At 39.0% G+C, this 19,919-nt stretch overlaps 3 protein-coding genes across 3 annotated transcripts in view; all 3 read left to right on the forward strand.

Annotated features, from left to right (window-relative positions):
• LOC110259553 (olfactory receptor 9G4-like) overlaps window positions 1–19,919 on the forward strand; it is a 166,946-nt gene that overhangs the window by 85,451 nt on the left and 61,576 nt on the right. The gene's annotated exons all lie outside the window — the stretch shown is intronic.
• LOC100517632 (olfactory receptor 5G25-like) lies at window positions 645–1,586 on the forward strand. The gene has a single exon (XM_085011627.1). The coding sequence runs from the start codon at window positions 645–647 to the stop codon at window positions 1,584–1,586; it is 942 nt and encodes a 313-aa protein (XP_084867753.1).
• On the forward strand, window positions 9,957–10,901 carry LOC100515469 (olfactory receptor 5G9). The gene has a single exon (XM_003122765.3). It carries the CDS (start codon window positions 9,957–9,959, stop codon window positions 10,899–10,901), a length of 945 nt encoding a protein of 314 aa, XP_003122813.3.

Here is a 19,919-nt window from a genome sequence, read left to right on the forward strand (position 1 = left end):
TGATTATTTTAATCACCTACGTGATATGGGGAATGTCGGTGTTTTGGAGAAGGTGTCACAGAGTAGACACTATGGAGAACTTTGACTTTGTTCAAAACCCAGCTTCTTTTATCTAGGCTTGCGCTCCTTCTTAGACTTCAGAAGTTATATTTTAGATTTTAACTATTTTTCTAGAATCTAAAGGAAGTGGAAAGAAAGTTGTATTCCTAACACCCTTTCTCTAGAATGAGAACTGTCAGCCTGAATTCATAAAGTTCACATAAAATACTTTACCTATGAAATGTGTTTTAAAACATCCTTGGTTCAAAGGCAGGGATTTTTAGAAACATAATCTGGCATAGTTAGAGGACTTGCCTTAGATAATCTCCAGAGGCCATTTCTACATCTAAAAATCTATGCTTCTCTTCAAAAATCCTGTTTTGATCAAGAAAGACTGAAAACCCAGTGAGATTCAGTGGGATTGCACAGAGAGTTAGCAGATAGGAGGACAGACAAGAAGTCAAAATCAGACTGTTATTTGACAGTGTACCCCATGAAAGATAAAAATGTAGAAGCTATATTCATTTTTAAAATCAAGAAGTCCAGTTATGAATTGATTCCAAGGAAAAATCTTTCTCTTTTTCATGACAGCTTAGATTGGAGAAATGGATTATGGAAATCAAACTTTGGTGATGGAGTTTGTTTTCGTGGGCTTGACAAATCACTTCCAGCACCAGGTGGTTCTTTTTGTGATATTTCTCCTGGTTTATCTCGTCACTCTCCTGGGAAACTTGGGGATGGTCACTCTCATCTGGATGGATTCTCGACTCCACACCCCCATGTACTTTTTTCTCAGCCACTTGTCCTTGGTGGATGTCTGTTCCTCTTCTGCCATTGGTCCCAAGATGTTGACTGACATCTTTGTGGAGAAAAAAGTCATCTCTTTCTTTGGTTGTGCTGCTCAGTTATGGTTTTTTTGTCAGTGTGTAGTGACTGAGTGTTTCCTTTTGGCCTCCATGGCATATGATCGGTATATGGCCATCTGTAAGCCCCTGTTGTATGCACTCGTTATGTCCCAGCAAGTTTGTGTGCAGCTGGTGCTAGGGCCTTATGCCATGGGTCTTATAAGTGCTATGACTCATACAGTCTTTGCCTTTCGCCTGCCTTACTGTGGTTCAAACATCATCAATCATTTCTTCTGTGACCTTCTTCCAGTTTTCTCCTTGGCATGTGCAGACACACAGGCCAATAAATTTTTACTTTTCATCGTGGCTGGAGCTGTAGGAGTCCTCACTGGTGTGACCATCTTGGTCTCTTACACCTACATTGTCATGGCCATCTCGAGGATTCGTTCTGCTGATGGGAGGCGGAAAGCCTTCTCCACCTGCTCTTCACACTTGACATCTGTCTCCATCCTTTATGGGACCCTCTTCTTTATCTATGTACGGCCAAGTTCTAGTTTCTCCTTGGACATCAACAAAGTGGTTTCTGTGTTCTACACAGCTGTGATTCCCATGTTGAACCCACTCATCTATAGCCTGAGAAACAAGGAAGTCAAGAATTCGTTCAGAAGGGCATGTCAAAGGAAGAAGTTTTCTTATGGGTAAATAAATTGGAATGCCATTTTACTACAGATGGGGAGCTAATATGTATGCAAGATGCAACTGCATGGTGTGGGTATAGGGAATCTTAATTTTATGTTGAGAATTCACTCTGTGTCATTGACAAGTCAAACAGTGCCTTTAGGTTACAATTTTCTCACTTTTTATTTTTCTCATTTCTGATTCAGTAGGGATGCATTTTAGAACTTTAAGCTCCGATGAGTAGATTATTGAACGCCACGACTTTAAAACTATTTTTATTCACACACACAAAACATTTTATGACTAGGATATGAGAGGTTCTTTGTTAAATCCTGAAACTAAGTGCTGTAATCACAAACGGTGGCTTAACAATACTTCTGTTTTGCCTGTAGTGTGTCAAGAGTGCTCATTGTTTGTGATCTTGGCCTTGACTTTTTTAAACATAAACTGTTAAAAAGTGTATTAGTTCTGCCACTCTAATGGATAGCATGGTGACCATAGTTAATAATACTGCATTGTGTATTTATTTGGGAGTTGCTGAGAGAGTATATCTTAATAGGGGTCATCATAAGAAAGAAGATTCATAACTCTTCATGTGATTGATAAATGTATTGTGTAACCATTGTGCATATGAATCACGGTGTTGTATACCTGGGACTAATACAATATTATATGTCAATTATGTACTGGTAAAAATGAATTTTTTTTTCGGTGAAAAAAAGTGAATTTTTCAGGAATTATGTGACCACAGCCCTCTAATACTACCTTCTTGCTTGGCATAGATATTTTATTAAGGCCTTGTACATCCTCTGCGTTTTTAGTCATAGTAGTAACTTGTTAGAGTTTTGTCACTATAATTACATGATGTGTGCCTTTGAAGTACAGAACACACTCCTGTTCTTTAATAAAATGCTGCTAGTATTGTTATGTATTGACTTCTGTGTCATATGCAGGATATTAGGTCTGTCTTTATAGATAAAGAGCCAAACAGCCATGAAGATGTGGCCTCACACTTTTATTCTCTGGCACACCATAACAAATCCAAGACACGAGGGAATAAGCCGTGATTATATACCATTATAAGATTCATTGAGATCTACACTCTGTCATCTCTGAGGACCTTCCTTAAAACACATTTAATTATAGTTCATTAGCTTTGAAGGATGGGAAGTCTGCAATGCCCTAAAGTTTTTGTTTTGCTTATTTTTTTTACCATGCTTTCTGCCAGTTTTGGTGTCTGTGTGGGATAACACTTATGTCAAGCTGCTATTTAGTTAAGTAGAAATGGGAGTAAAAGGATGCTATAATCAGTAAGCAATTTAACAAATTTTTACATCTGTCTTGTATGTGGCTGACACTTTATTGTGTGTTGTTCACATTGAAGGAGAAGTTCTCATGGAAGTTACAGGCCTAGTGGAGTAGGACAGGTAATCAAGCAAAAAGATTCAAAATGACTACCCATCTGGGGCAATTTCTGTGACAGAAATAATTGAGGAATCAAGATGAGCATAGAGGTGTGTATCTTAGCAAGGGTAGTAAATAATAGCTTCTTTAAGAAAGGGGTCGGGAAGAATGAAGAACTTCTGTTTATGATACGGCTTTCCATGGACTCAGATGCTGCTGTTTGGGTCATGAAAGGAGAAAGGACCCTGTGAAATAGTAACAGGACCTTTGGGTGTTCTAGGACAGAGGGCAGCGTTGGTAAGCTAATCCACAGGATCATTTTCTCCTTTCTTTTCAGGATGTAGATGTTTTGGGAAAGGAAAGTTGAGACTAGGAGGACATTATGCAATGCATTGTTGGTAGAAGGGACTCACTATGAGCTAATGAGTGCTAATAAAAATAATTACTTTGGAGAAGAGATGAAAGTACTTGTCTTTTTACCGGGTGACTCTTTGCTGCATAAATGAAGATCCCCCTAGGCACATCATGCTGGGTTAATTATGGTCTATTAATTCTTAGTCACTTCAAGCCTCCTTGCACCATGAAAATAAAATAAAAATCTGGGCAGATTATCATGGTAGCCTTAAACAGTGCATTCCGATTTAATCTGACCTTTCTTTCTTTCTTTCTTTCTTTCCTTCTTTCTTTCCTTCTTTCTTTCTTTCCTTCTTTCTTTCCTTCCTTCCTTCCTTCCTTCCTTCCTTCCTTCCTTCCTTCCTTCCTTCCTTCCTTCCTTCCTTCCTTCCTTCCTTCTTTCTTTCTTTCTTTCTTTCTTTCTTTCTTTCTTTCACTGCCAAGGCTCATGCCTTACAACGATGTGTGTACCATCTAGAGACCTTCTCTCTGGGATTTCTTCAGTCATACTGGGGTCTTATCTGGCCTTTACTTTTTCTGTTTCCTCCTTCTGGAGCAGTGTTGCCTTTCACTCCGTATTGCATCTGAGTTTCTGCTCAATCATCATATCATATCATCAAAGAGGGCCTCTAGACTTCTTTGCCTAAAATAATTCTGTTCCTTCCCTATCTCAACCGTACATTTTTAACTTTTTTTTTGTCTTTTTGTCTTTTCTAGGGCTGTATCCATGGCATATGGAGGTTCCCAGGCTAGGGGTCTAATTAGAGCTGTAGCCACCAGCCTACACCAGAGCCACAGCAACGTGGGATCTGAGCCGTGTCTGTGACCTACACCACAGCTCACAGCAATGCTGGATCTTTAACCTACTGAGCAAGGCCAGGGATCAAACCCACAACTTAATGGTTCCTAGTCAGATTCGTTAACCACTGAGCCACAACGGGAGCTCCTCATTTGTGTGTTTGACAAAATTCTTGTTCTTTGTGATTATAGGGCCATGGTGCCTGTTCCTTGCACCTGTCATCCAGGTGCCTCTCTCAGCTCCTTAAGGCTGCCTGCATTCCTTCTTATGTGGCTTCTCCATTTCAGATCAGCAGTCACATGTCTAGGAGTTCCCTTTGTGGCTCAGTGGGTTAAGAACCTGACATTGTCTTTGTGAGGATTCAGGTCAGATCCCTGACCTCACTCACTGAGTTAGGGATCCGGCATTGCCACAAGCTGAAGCATAGGTTGCAGATGTGGCTCGGATCTAGCATTGCTGTGGCTGTGGTATAGCTGCATCTCAGATTCGACCCCTAGCCTGGGAACTTCCATATGCTGCAGGTGTGGCAACAAAAAACAAAACAAGCAAAAAACCCTCCAAAACAAATAAAAATAAACAAACAGAAAAACAATGCCTCTCTGACTCCTCTGCTCTCAGCTGGAGAAAGTTCTGGACCCATCCAGTCATCCAGCATAATCTCCCTCTTTTAAGGTTAACTGTGCCATATAATAGAGCCTAATCATACAAATGTTAGTTCATCAAATTCTCAGATTCTAGGGATTAAGACAAAGATTAGGGACCATTTAGAAATGCTGCTAGTCACACTGATGCTCACAGAATAAATAGTGATCTTAAGACAAGTAATAGGGACCGTCATAAATGATGGAGAAGATCTATATCTTAGCTTGAGTGATGGTTTCCTGTGTGTGTTTGCTTTGTATTAAGCACCGAGCAGTACATTTAAGATTTGTACATGTTTCCTTGTGTTATTCATCAGTAAAAGCTTTAAAATGTAGCATCAGGCTTACTTTTGTCAATGAAACTTCCTTGGTCAGTGAAACCTCTTTCAGTTTTTCATGAAAAAAAAAAAAACCTGTGTGAACATAATAGAGATTATTTACACATTCTGATTCTCAGTGATATTTTTGGGTCAGTATTGGAAAAAAGATAAACCATCACAAGGTGACAGATTCTCTACTATAATGTACTTTAGCTGAACAGTTCCAGAAATGTCCTTCTCGTGGAGAAAACTGAGCCATTATTACATCATTGGGCTAAAGTTTACTCTTTGAGTAGTTTAAGAAGGATAAGAAAAAGTTTATCCAGTCAAACAGGGAAAACAAAGACATTGATCCCAGAGGATTTTTTAAAGCATTTAAGAACAGCAAGAACATTTAATTTACTTCCCTATTAATACAATTCCCAAGGTATGGCACCCTTTAGGGACATAAATCCTCCCAAAGCAACAACCAAAAAAAAAAAAATAATGTAACTACTTCTGGGAACTTCAGTCCACGTGAACATGATTATGTGTTTCAGAGCAGGAATCTTACTCGTTGTTTGGGAAGAAAACTAAGAATAAAATCAAGTGACGGCTAGAAAGTCTGACCTCCTCTCTGTGCAGAGGCACAGGTCGGGGTGGGAAGATGAAATGTATGCTGAAAAAGAGTACAATTTGTATTCCATTTTGATTTTAATATTCTGAAGAAGAAAGGAACTTATTGAAATGTAAGTTTAGATCTTTTATCCATTTCTACTCCTTTGTTTATTGCCAGGAATTTCAAAATGAGTTATGTGGATTTATGGCTAAATAAATGACAGACATTTTAAATGTATTTATTAGGGAGTTCCCATTGTGGCTCAGTGGTAATGAACCCGACTAGTGTGTATGAGGACGCAGGTTCAATCCCTAGCCTTGCTCTGTGGGTTAGGGATCTGGCATTGCCATGAACTGTGGTGTGGGTTGCAGGCAGGGCTCAGATCTGGCATTGCTGTGGCTGTAGGCCAGAAGCTACAGCTCCAATTCACCCCCTAGCCTGGGAACTTCCACATGCCACAGGTGTGACCCATAAAAGCCAAAAAAAAAAGTGTTTATTATATCCATTACCATATCTACTACTACTACATCTTCTGTATCATCTAGTTAGGATGTTGCACCAAATTTAGGAAGAAGTAATGTGAAATCCTGTAAGATGCACAAAGAGGTTATATAGGCAAGTGAAATCCCTCTTTAGGTCCCAAAGACTGTGCTGGGCCACCCACCCCAGGTGTGGTGCCATCTGTGTGGAATGTGGCATTGAGTTAACAAGCATCACGCTCAAAGCATGCGATGGGAAGGTTAATGAAAGACCTAGAAATGAGAGCACAGTTTGCAGGTGCCGAGAGCCCTTTACTTGAGTGAACTTGGACTTGAGTGTATTTAGGATTTCTCTGGGGCTTCGTTGCTTTCTTTGCAATCTGCAGGCCTTTCAATGTTAACTTTGCATTTGGGCATTGACCAATTCTGTGTCCCACAAAGAATGAGCAGAATTGGGTTGGGACCCTGGGAGATCTAAGTTCCCCTCTTTGGGACAGTGACATTGTTGAAAGGATAGAGATTCTGTATTCAGACAGGGCAGTGTCTTCATCTAAGATGATGCTCATGAGATATTAGCTCTGGGACTCCAGGCTCCACCTTCCAGATGTACGGCCCCCATTGCCTGCTCTGTAAAATGGGGATAACCACATGTTTCATCCGCAGATTTGGGTGGAAATCAAATGGGCTGATATTTGCACAGCAGCATCTGGTAAGACTTGCATATTCTTTCAGTGCTGTTCTTTGTCCCATACTCATTGCAGCCTCAGTTGTATGAGGAAGCTGATCACAGGCTCTAGCACTGCACGCTGGGAAAGGATTGCACCCATTCACCACTGTCAACTGGTCTTGGGTCAGAACTGGTCTGGGGTCCTCAGTTTTCTTATTTACAAAGGTGAGGTTGGGACTGGAGTGCTCTGAGCTTGTTGTGGTTTTAGAAATCTAGACCTCCAAGTGCATAACTTGCAATTTTTTCTCACTTTCTCCCTCCTCGGCTTCAGTCCTTGCCTCTTGTTCCTGCCCCTGTTTGACTGTAGCTATTTTCTTTCCCTTGTTCCCTTTTAAAAAAAATTGTTAAAATACCTTATGGACTTGTTATAGATTATGACAGTTGTTTTAGATTGTTTTTTAAACTTAAGGTTAATGAATCTGTACTTTTTCCTTATAACAAAATCCTAAAATTGCACCTAAATCTAGTTCTCTTTGATTATCCACGAGTTCGTTTTTCCCAGTTTATTTTCCAGATTATCTAGTTCATTTTTCCTCTGTTCTCAGAAATGACGATTGCTCATTTGGTGTAAATCTTTAGAGATTCTTTTATTTTATTTAAACACATATTTAAATAATTATAATTAAATAAACTATAAAGAAAATATTAAAGTGAAAGTGTTCCTAAAATCATGCTGTACAGATTATTCTGTAACTTGCTTCTCCTTCATATATATTGGAAAAATAACCATGTTTGTATATAAAGACTTACCCATTTTCTGCATTTCTATACAGTATTCCATAGAGTGACTTTACCGAGGTTTATTTTGTGCTTACTCTTTTGGACAATATTTACATGGACTCGAGTTTTTCATCATTTAAAACAATGATGAAGTAGACATCATTGTTTTTCCATTCTGTGTTTCCTCAGGGTAAATATTAAGTAATGGGATTTCTAAATCATCAGGTACATGATTTTTAAGAAACATTCAAGACAGTGAAAAATTACCATTGAGAGGCCCCACCCCTGCAGTAGAATGGGCTTTGAATATTTTTTCTTTTTAAATTTTTAAATCAGATTGTTTCATTAATAATTATATTTAGATGTTAGCTAAAATTGCATTAAATTAACCAACTAATATAGTGAGTGTCCTTGCTCAGTCAGCCAGAGACAACCAGAAGCAAGCCTATGGTTGGACCAAACCAGCTTTATGGATCCATTTGCAATGAGCAGATCACACACCCTAGGCACCATTGGGCTCATTGAGAAAAGGTAAAAGAGAGTTAATGTAGGATTTTGAGAAGGGTAGAATTTAGGTGAAATTTATTTATTTAAATTAAATTCTAGTTGACTTACAGTGTTGTGTCAATTTCTGCTATACAGCAAAGTGAAACTTAAGAAATATTTTGACAAGGTCAAAGCAAAGCAGGCTGAATGTGAAGGGGTCAGTATCACAGTAGGTTCACGGCCCAGACACAGGGTCCTATTTCCTTGGAATCTAGGAAGTGATGAGAGCCATGGAATGTTGTATCTGGAAATCCCAGCTGCGGAGGGACTCTGACTCCGTGCTGGAAGTTGAGATGCCTGCATTGTGGCCAAGAGACTTAGGTCTTCCGGGTCAGAGTAGTATGTTTCATCTTGCTGGTTTAATAACAAACAAATATTTTAGCGAACCTACAATTTTAGAAACTAAAGGGTTTTCTGTGGGAGCAATTCTGTTTCCTCTTCACTTCCCAGTAGACTTGTCTGCCTCTGCTATTCCCACGTGAAGAATGGCCATGCAGGTTCTTACCACTCGAGTCTGAGCTAAGTTTTACTTTCTCAGGGGGCAATGAATCTTTATAATTGAGTCTGAGTCAATTATACATGAGAAATACATAAAAAAGTATTTTTTTCACTGATTTAGGCATTTCTTTCTTTGTTTCAGTAAAATTCACTAATTTATATTTTTCTTCATATAAATCTTGACATTTCCTTGGTAGGCTTATTTTATGGTTATTGTATCAATAAGAGGTAGTGAATATGAGGTTTTTCATTATTAATTCATAAGTGATTGTTATTGAATTTTTTAACATTGATCTTCTAATCTGTTACTTTGGTGAACTCTTTCAGTGTTTTTCTAAAAATAATATCTGGTAAGATTTCATTTCCTGTGTGGATGACTGTTTTGCCTAAAAACAGTGACAGTATTTCTTCTCCTTTTTTTTTTTTTCCCCACATTTTTTACATCTCTTTTTTTTTAATGTTTTAGAATTTTGGCATTGATTTCAATATACTGTTAAATAGTGTAAATTATGAGCATCTTTACATATTTCTGGTTATAATGTGAATATTTCTAGTATTTTATGCTGCACACATATTTGCTGGGAGCTTCAGGAATATTTCTTTTTTACTATGTTACATGGTTCCTTTTTGTTTCTAGTTTGGATTTTTTTTTTTTTTTTTGAGCCACAATCAAGTTCTTTAAAAAATTCTGTTGAAATAATAATGCTTTTCTTTTAATCTGTAAATGTGCTAAATAATGTTATATGTTTTCCTGAATTCTTTTTTTTTTTTTTTGGTCTTTTTTGCCTTTTCTAGGGCTGCTCCCATGGCATATGGAGGTTTCCAGGCTAGGGGTCCAATCGGAGCTGTAGCTGCCGGCCTACACCAGAGCCACAGCAATGCCAGATCCGAGCCGCATCTGCAACCTACACCACAGCTCATGGCAATGCCAGATCCTTAACCCACTGAGCAAGGCCAGGGATCGAACCCAAAACCTCATGGATCCTAGTTGGATTCGTTAACCACTGAGGCACGACGGGCACTCCTGTTTTCCTGAATTCTTAAACACTGATTTTCTCTTTAAAACACTTAAGCCATGTTGGTCTTTAGAACTGTGAAATATTTGATTTGTTAGCATCTTATTTAGGCTTTTTTTTTTTAAGCCAATATTCCTAAATTGAAAACCTGTACTTTCTTTTCTTTCATGTTATGTTATGCTTTTAAGAAATTCAAAGTTGTATGCACTATCAATTTTCTGTTTTTTCTCACTCTACAGTCTAAAACTAGCCAATGGCTGGGGAAAACTATACAAGGATCACAGAGTTTATTTTCACAGGCTTAAAGTACCACCCTCAGATGCAAGTCTTCCTTTTCTTGCTCTTCCTACTTTTTTACCTTGTTACCATGACAGCAAACTTGGGCATGATTATCCTCATCCAGCTTGATTCCCGCCTCCACACACCTATGTACTTTTTTCTCAGTCACCTGTCCTTTGTGGATATCTGCTTTTCCTCCGTCGTGGGTCCCAAGATGCTCAGAGACTTCTTTGCTGAAAGGAAAGCCATCTCTTTCCTGGGATGTGCCTTGCAGCAGTGGTTCTTTGGGTTCTTCGTGGCCATTGAGTGCCTTCTCCTGGCGTCCATGGCTTATGACCGCTATGTGGCCATCTGTAATCCACTGTTGTATTCAGTTGCCATGTCACAGAGACTCTGCATCCAACTGGTGGTTGGACCCTATACTGTGGGGTTTCTGAACACCATGACCCACACAACAGCTGCTTTCCGACTTCCGTTTTGTGGCTCCAACATTATCAATCATTTCTTCTGTGACATGTCCCCACTTCTTTCGCTCATATGTGCTGACATCTGGATCAATAAGTTGCTAGTTTTCATTGTGGCTGGGGCTGTCCTAGTCGTCAGTAGCCTGACCATTATAATCTCTTATTTTTACATCTTCATCGCCATCCTGAGAATCCGCTCTGCTGATGGGAGGCACAAAGCCTTTTCCACCTGCTCTTCCCATCTCACAGCCGTTTCCATCTTATATGGGACCCTCTTCTTTATCTATGTGAGACCAGGTGCAATTTTTTCTCTGGACCTCAATAAAGGGGTGTCCGTGTTCTACACAGCGGTGATCCCCATGTTGAATCCTCTCATCTACAGCTTGAGAAATAAAGAAGTGAAAGCTGCCATGTGCAGGACGATTGCTAGGAGGAAGTTTTGCCTTGGAAGTTAAATTCCCACCTAAAATCGATAAGAAGAAAAACTTCCAGACATGGCTAGACTACCTGGGCATCATGCAAAGATGCTAAAGAATTTGCAGAATTTGGAGGACAGCATCCTTCCATTCTTCTATCTGCTTTTTATTATGGTATCTTTTTAAAAGCTCCATTTCATCGTGTTCCTATAAGTGATAAAAACCCACAGTCACCCACTGAGCCCGAGTAATTCTGCTTCCTCAAACATCTTCATTCCTGAGAAATGATAAAATCAAATGTTGAAGCCACCTAGCTACTAGTACTCTCACACTAGATGGGCAAGCATAAATGTCCAGATCAGGGGAGATGCTTTGGAACAGCGTACAGCTCCCATATCGCGACAGAACTGAAAATATCAAACAGAGCAGTTACTTATCTTACCGATGACTTTTAAAAAACTAAACGTGTTCTTCTTAATATATTTTATGCCTCTTTTCTTTATTCTTTTCTTCTAAAAATGCAATGTCATTATTGTTGCAAAAAGAGAGAAAATACAGGCAAGTAAATGAGGAACAATATTAATAAAAACAAAAATCCTGTATTCTTATCCTTCCACCAAGTGACAAGTACTGGTAATAAATTCCAGATGCCTCTTTATATATTTGACTCTTTAGCTGTTCCAACTATCACTTCATTTTATTTATTTATTTATTTTTAATGGCTGCACCTGCAGCATATGGAAGTTCCGGGGCGGGGGTTAGCTTTTTAACTCACTGCGCTGGGCCAGGGATGGAACCCATAGCCCTGCAGTGACCCGAGCTGCTGCAGTCAGGTTCTTAACCCACTGGCCCACAGCAGGAACTCCCACTCTTATGTCATTATTGATGTCTAGTTTTTCCTAGTTCTTTTAAATGAAAATAAGTAGGGATAGCTTACTATAGAAATTAGAAAAAATGCAAAAATGTGAGTGAAAAAATGAGAAAAATTCTAAAACTTAAGAGAAAATAGGTGCTGAAAGTTAGCGATAACTAAAATGGAGAAAATTTCCATCATGTTTTCATGTTGGCCTTTTTTGTTGTTGTTGTCTTTGTTTCCAAATTAAAGAAAAAAAACTGCATACAATAGAATGAGCTTAAGAACTATCTTAACACCTTTCTTCCCCCACCACCCACTCTGAAGATATTTTGAAGAACTCAAGAACAATTACAATCATTTTCATGGAAGATAAGTGGTTTTTGAAAGGCATCTTTTTGGTACAAACTATATTCTGCAGGCATTTTAGCCCCTTGAGCTGTGAGTCATCTAAAAATGTAAAATTTATCTTAAGATTGTAGAAAGATCAACATCTGAGTGGGAAAAAAACAGTGAGACATGCTTAGTGTCGTGAGTAGTGATAGAAGGAAAAGCTAGGGTGAAGATTTAGCTCAATCCTCTGTGCACACAAGTGACTTGATGGGGTTGCTGGATAAGATGTGGTTGCTAGATAGGAAAATGCTTTCTCAGGCAGTGTTGAGATGACCGTGTCACAGCCATTCCTGTGCACCCGCGGGATTGTTGAACCTGCTTTGAATATTGCAGTTAGGTAAGCATAGCCCATTACAAGGACTGATCATGGAGTGGCTTGAATGCAGAGGAAGTGAGCAGGCAGTGGAAGGAGCTGGATACCAAGACGGGAAGGCGGTGTGTAGGCTAGGGGTAGTCATGGCTTCAGTGAAGCCATTCTCCCAAAGAGAGGGAATGAGACAGGTGCTACCTAACCTGCAAGACAGGAGTAGTGCCAATAGGTCACTACTAAAAGGATCCTGGTGTTAGCTCAGACATGTCCTCTGTTTAAGCTGTGTTATTTATTTCTTGTGGAAACAATGAATTAGCTAGAGGATGGGATGAACAAATTCAGATATGTTTGCTGCTAAGAGTGACTTCTTTTTCTCTTGCTGAAACCAAAAATAATCAGTATTTTGGTCTTGCATTAGAACAGAGGTTCTTTGGATTCTTTTTTTTTTCTTTCCTTTTTCAAATTAAAGTTCATTTACACTGTTGCCTTAATTTCTGCTGAACAGCAAAGTGACTTAGTTATACACATATATACATTCTTTTAAATATTTCTTTCCATTGTGGTTTATTCCAAGAGATTGTATATAGGTTCCTGTGCTATAGAGTGGGACTTCGTTGTTAGCTTCTTTGGATTCTTGAGGTTGGTGAATGGTTCCTCTTATCATCTATGGCATAGACATATATCCTAGAAACCAGAGCTCTATTTATTTGCCTTGTGATACAGATGCAGTGTCAGTGTGGTGGATAGCGTTTCTACTCTTGCATCTGTGAACCATCATACTTTATGACAGCTGTCGCTTTGCAATTATTCTCCAGGTCATTTCTGAGACATCTCCCTACTCTTCACCATCAAATATTCTGACACTTCATCCAACATATTTCTACTTAAATTTTCTATTATGGAATTTTTACATATAGAATGATCACACAGTATAATGAACCCCTCCTTTCGTGACATCCAGGGGTTCCTCTTTGTGTCTGCAGTGAGAGCACAGTTGTGTGGTCTGACCTCCTGGATATTCTCTCTTTGCTTCTTTACTGCCATCGTGAGAATCTACGCAGCTTCTAGAGGATTCAGGCTTCCACTCCTGCTTTTATTCTAAATGATCTCTGTGCTGAGTGACAATTGCTTTTATGTCTAAGACAGTCTTTCAAGTTTCCCCAGCTCTCTCTAAAGGAGAAAAGCATTTGAGACTTAGTTTCATCCCCAAAGGGATATCTATAAAAAAGAAGATTTTTTTTGCTAAGACCTAAATTCATATTCATTATGGGAAATAGAAAAAAAAAAAAGAGCTTCTATGCAAAGCAAATGAACTGGGAATGTTCCTATGATTCTGGGCCTCTTGGCAGTGCTTCTGGATGAATGGGCAGAGGAATGGCTGCCTGATCAGGATTTATGTGTCTGTTGTTTGAACAGTATCCTTGTTCCCTTCTTTCCCAGGAAGAGAATATAAATTCAAACCTTATGCTCAGTGAGTCAAATTCTACTTGCAGGAGCTTAGTCTGCATCCTGACTTTGAACCACATGCAGTTCCTCAAAACCTCGTTATTGGATCTCTGCACCCACCAAAGGTTTTAGACCATCCCCTGTTTCTCCCTGCCCCACCCCCAGTTCATTTTTTTGGCTGTTGAGTTTTAATACCTAAGTTTGATGCTGTTAAGATACACTCACGGAGTTACCATCGTGGCTCAGAGGTTAACAAATCCAACTAGGATCCATGAGGACACAGGTTCGATCCCTGGCCTTGCTCAGCAGGTTAAGGATCCGGCATTGCTCTGAGCTGTGGTGTAGGCTGGAGGCTACAGCTCGGACTGGACCCCTAGCCTGGGAACTTCCATATGCTGCAGGTGCAGCCCTAAAAGGCAAAAAAGAAAAAAAAAAGAAAAAGAAAAAAGATACACTCACAAATCTGATCTCTTTTAACTTGGATTTTGGACTAGGAAAAATATGTAACAGTTAAAAAAAAAAAAAGATCAAAAACCACCTACACCTGAGTTATTGGGATCTAGGTAGTTCTGGTTGAGCCTAGGGCCCAAAGGGAGCTTTGGGAGCCCCGTGTTACCCTCAGATGTATAAGCTGAAGCCCCTCTGAGGCAATCTGGGAGGAGAGCTACAGAAAGGTGAGGCCAGGAAGTTCGATCATGGTCTTACAGGGGCCAAGATGAGTCTCAACAGCGATTGCTCCAAGTCACAGGCCAGCATCCTCCTCTGAGAAAATTGACTCTGGCAGCCCTGGGGAGCTGAAGTGATGGAGAAACAATGTGGGCACAGAGGCTTAGGTTTTGTTCATCTCATGATGTCTGGAGACTTCACTAAGACAAGCTATACTGCATTTTATGTCTCGATCAAAGAAAGTTTTATTAGCAATTTAAGGCAGAGTAACAGGTAAATAAAAGGGGGTGCATTTATTATAAGCCTCTGTGCATATAAACTATATCTTGAGGCAGAACCCAACCTTCAGAATGGATTAGGTGCTATAAGGTCTTTTTCAGGTGTTTGGAAATTCCCTGAGATACACTGGGGTTATCTGTTTAGACACTCTGCTTTCCCAAGGCTCTGGATGTTTCATGGGTAGCTTATCCAAGGAAGGGAAGATTAGACTTGGTTAGATGGAATCTAACTATCTTGGCTATCATCTGAACTCAGGGTGATGGGTAGTAACCGCAGTCTCCTTGAATCTCACTTGAGCCATTTCAAAGCCAGCTATAATGGGGTTGATGTTGATGGAGACAGACTTGTCTGTAGCCTAGACAAGAGATGCAATTGCATGCATGTGATGAGAGGCTATGAGTCCTCCCAGAGATTCCAGAAATTATTTTCCTTGATCATAGTTTTTACCACTCTTTTTTTTGCATACCCACAGCATATGGAACTTCCAGGGCCAGGGATCAAATCTGAGCTGCAACTGCCGCCTACACCACACCAGATCCTTAAGCCACTGAGCTAACCTGGAGATTGAACCTGCACCTCAATAGCAACTTGAGCTGCTGCAGAGACAAATGCTGGATCCTTAACCTGCTATGCCACAGAAGGACCTCCCCACAATTTTAAAATTATGAGGCAGTTTTTTTTTTTAAAACTGAGAGGATATTTCAACTTAGGTTATTATACAATTTAATGTATAAATCCAATTAAAAACTATCAAGAATAAGCAACATATTTGCCTAAATTAAAAAAGATTTTGTTGCCTAAGACAAATAATAAAAACACATCTGGGGGTGGTGCTTAAAGTCATTTTAGGATATCTGGAAGGTAGAACACATACGCAAATTTCATCTTATTACACTAGTCACATATGAAAACTGTGGCTATTTTCATATATTTATTTCAGTTATTTTCCTGTATATGTAAATTTGTACAGTATATGTAGAATTCAGAAATATGTAAATATACATGGTCTATTTTATATGACAGTGGGATCTTAAAAAACACATGTTCTTATGATTTTGTTTGTGCAGAACATCTGTAAGTCGTTTGTCTATATTCTTCCAGTATTTTTCTGTGTATTACATATAATATTTTTAAGGATTTCACATGAAATATTATCTTGCCTGTTTAAATCATACATCCTAAATATTTAAACTATTTTTTATTAAATATTCTTCTTGATGGGAGATTTAATTGCCAAAATATTGTATGAAATTAACAGAGACACATGCGATGATACATGATCCTTGGTAGGTGGTGTCCTGGGTTCTGAGAATATATCTGTGAACAATACAGGCAAAGACTCTTCCGCCACGCAGCTTACATGCCATTGGGAGAAGAGAGGCTTGCAAATAAAAGCAAACCTAACTGTGACCAGTACTACTACACAAAAAGAAGAGCATAATAGGATGGAGGCTTTCTTGCAAAGGAGGCAGGATCATGCTGCTAGTATGTAGTGGTTTCAGTTTCTAATTCAGATCCTCAGACAGCAAAGCTTTTGTTTTTAACTATTGTACTAATGCCATCAGCATGATCAGATCACCTTGGAAAAAGAAGGGATGAGAAACAGCCAAATGAATTCCATTTCATTCCATGTCAGGAACTGCTAAAGAGGCATCCCACCTTTCATTCTGCCTGTTTTTAATGGAAGCCCCGGTTTCACCTGGGCACACTGAATCCAAGATGGAAAACTGCCTTTCTCATTCTCCTTTATAGGTGGATGTTGACTTGTGACTAAGTTCTGGTCTGTAGGTGGAAGGAACTTCTAGGATGTCTCCTTAGATTTTCAGAGAATGCCATTCCTTTCACCTCTTTCATATGACCTGGAATGCAACCTTAATGTCTGGACCTTGAGCAGTCACCTTGGGCCATGAGGAAACATTTGCGTTCCTGATACTGTGTATCAGCTGTATCAGCCCTATACTGAGACCTCCACATATGTTTTATGACAGAGAAAATAAATTCCTTAAATACTTTTAAAAGGCCACCATTATTCTGAGTTTTCTACTGTAGGAATAGGCAATCCTAATTCAAATTGGCACAGATGCCTCTTTTGGAGAGAGAGGGTGCAGACAAAATATCCACACCACATTCTGGTTGACTCTTGGCTTGATTTTTAGATTCAGTGCATTAAAAGATAATACAGTTCAGAGAAGATAGTGGAGAAAAGGTTTCTATTCACTTTCCCGCTCTGCATTTGACACAAGTGCTGTGAGTTTGGCCTAATTCTTGCTTACCGATCTGGTGGCCATGTCCAGAGTGCTGAGGTCCCTTCTCCTCTGGACCAGGTGCTTACTTACCTATGTGGCCGGGGAGAGGCAGGGCCTCACTCAGTGCCACTGGTGCGGGATGGACAAAGAGTGTTTCTTCTGTTGCCAAAGAAGAGAAAGGGGAGATCTAGTTGGGCAGAAAAAACATTTTAAATGGAACTTTGAGGAAAGAGAAAGAAAGGTTTATAAAGAAGATGCTTTGGAGAGAGAAAGAGCATTTTCATACTTTCCTATCCCCTACCAATGTGAGAAACACTCTTGGAAAAAAATATTTTAAAATATGCTTAGAGTTTGTGAGTATATATGTGTGTGTGTGAGAGAGAGAGAATTTAAGTGAGCATGTCGCAGTTATACTCAGGTTATGCAGATGAGATTACATATTGCAAAATATGTAAAATAAAAAGCAGTAGCCAATATCACAAGTAATTTAAACAAAAATTTCTTATATTCATTATGAAATGGGGTAACATTATATGTTACATTATATATATATTAATATAAAATTAAGTAAGATATTACAGATAAGGGCTCAGAGGATTGTAACTGATATTTCTGCTACTCATTATTATTTATTTAGGTTCATAAAATTTCCATATGATCATCTTTATAGATATTAGGAAGGCATAGGACACTATATGAACCTGCTTAAATTTCGTAAAATTTTAGTAGCCTAGAAGAAGAAGAGTTCTTCTTTATTGAATGACCTGGGGAAATACTACTTCTTTATCTTCAGAATCTAGGGCAATATATGACACTAAAGTAGTTTAACATATATAAATATGTTAAATCTATATGAAGTTATTTTGAAAGGAATGTGATAAAATATCATTAAATGTTAAGGCTGATATTAGCCCTGATTGAATTTGAGGTTAATGAAGATTCCCTCAAAATGACCTTATTCCATAAATTCTTGAAAACCTAGTTTTCAATATTGAGCATTTTAAAACAAGAGGGTCAAAGTTTGTTAGACTTTCAATACCACGAGATGCACTATTTAACATTCTTTATGAAACATCCTTCATCTTTTACTCTTTACTCATTTTCTGTTAACACGGTCTCAGTTAATATAGTTAATATAGGTTGTGTAGGCGCCATTCCTAGTGAAATAACACCGTGTTCTAGGTCTTTTTTTAAGGTGTTGTTAAACTCTGCCACCAGATGGCAGCATCAGCTTATCTATCACAATAAAATTGTCTAACGTTTCCTTTAATTATTGGAAGCATTGTTAAGATAGTAGGCATGGAAAAAAGCTTTCAAAAGTGTAAGAACTAACTTTGAAGGGCTGTGAAATTGTATACAAATTTCATATGTTTGGGCCTTGGTACAGAAAAAGACTCCTATCTCAGAGATTCTTTAAAGCTCATAGCACATAAAAATTAAAAATCCCTAAACTACTCTAAAATTCTTGTTGTCATAATTGTGAAACTAAAACGTAAAGTGGGAAAATAATTTTCTTGTGATATGTAACAGAATCACGGTATACTTGTCCTAGAAACGTGGTTCAGAGATTTTTTGTCCTTCATCAAACATTCTTATATCACCATAAATTCACCATGCAATTCCTTACATCACCATAATAATTTACAAAATGGTTTTCTAACATTAGTTGTAAATACTTTTCCTTGTGTGTCCTTTACTGCTTAAAAAAATATAAAATAATGTAGTTTAAAAATTTTTACTGCTATTTTCATTTTTAAATACATATTGACCATAGATTGGAATATTTGGCAAATAATTTATTTTTGTGTTTTATGGTTTTTCATACTTGAATTTTAATATAATTATTTCAGAATTTAAAAATTGGTAGCACCAATAAATTCCATAGGTGAGGTCACTACATGTTTTGAAATTTAGAGGGAGAAATTGCTTGGATTGCAGGTGTCAGAGGAAGCCTTTTGATAGAGGAGGTCCTGTTTAAGCTATTCTGGGGACTGGTTTGAAAACAAACACGGTGGTTTGATGAAAGATTCACAGGAGGGCAGCATGGATAGCCCCATCGGATTAAAGTGCAGTAATTAAAGGTGAGGAGATGAATGTCATGTTGGAAAGGCAGGTTGTGGCAGGATGTATGAGGTTTGAAGAGCAAGGAACTAAGATCAACTCCAAGAATATCTGGTACTCAGGGGACTTCTTATGGCTCTGCCTCAGCCACCATGTACGTCCTGGTGCTGGGTGCGGGAGGGATCTGAGGGCAGAGCTGAGGCATGGATGCCCATGAGGAGGCTCAGCCGGGGTCTAGGCTCTAGATCTCGGTCCAAACAGTGGCTGAACTTTGAATCTCCTGGGGCTCCTCAGAGACCCTTTCTCCAGTGCTTTAAAAATCTTCCAAGGTGCTTCTAATATACAGCCCGGCTGGGAACTCTTCATCTAGGTCCGTGTTTCCCACACTGGAGTCCGAAGGCACTTTTCCTTTTTTTTTTTTTTTTTTTTTTTTTTTTTTTGGTCTTTTTGCCATTTCTTGAGCCGCTCCTGCGGCATAGGGAGGTTCCCAGGCTAGGGGTCGAATCGGAGCTGTAGCCACCGGCCTACGCCAGAGCCACAGCAACGCAGGATCCGAGCCGCATCTGCGACCTACACCACAACTCACGGCAACGCCGGATCGTTAACCCACTGAGCAAGGCCAGGGATCGAACCCGCAACCTCATGGTTCCTAGTCGGATTCGTTAACCACTGCGCCACAATGGGAACTCCCGAAGGCACTTTTCATTATGTTATGTGTCAATCTAAAACTTTCTGTGGGAATCTTTGAATTTCTAAAACTCATTTGAATGGTAACTTAAGGATTATAAATATCAATCCTTTAT

This window comes from Sus scrofa, chromosome 2 (assembly GCF_054392235.1).
Source record: "Sus scrofa isolate SSC_HxYL_T2T_F1_AM1 chromosome 2, Sscrofa_HxYL_maternal_Yorkshire_Landrace_v2.0, whole genome shotgun sequence".
NCBI lineage: Eukaryota > Metazoa > Chordata > Mammalia > Artiodactyla > Suidae > Sus > Sus scrofa.

What these genes read in the sequence shown, in the direction of transcription:
- LOC100517632 (XM_085011627.1), top strand. Translation starts at nt 645, where the DNA reads ATGGATTATGGAAATCAAACTTTGGTGATGGAGTTTGTTTTCGTGGGC.
- LOC100515469 (XM_003122765.3), top strand. Translation starts at nt 9,957, where the DNA reads ATGGCTGGGGAAAACTATACAAGGATCACAGAGTTTATTTTCACAGGC.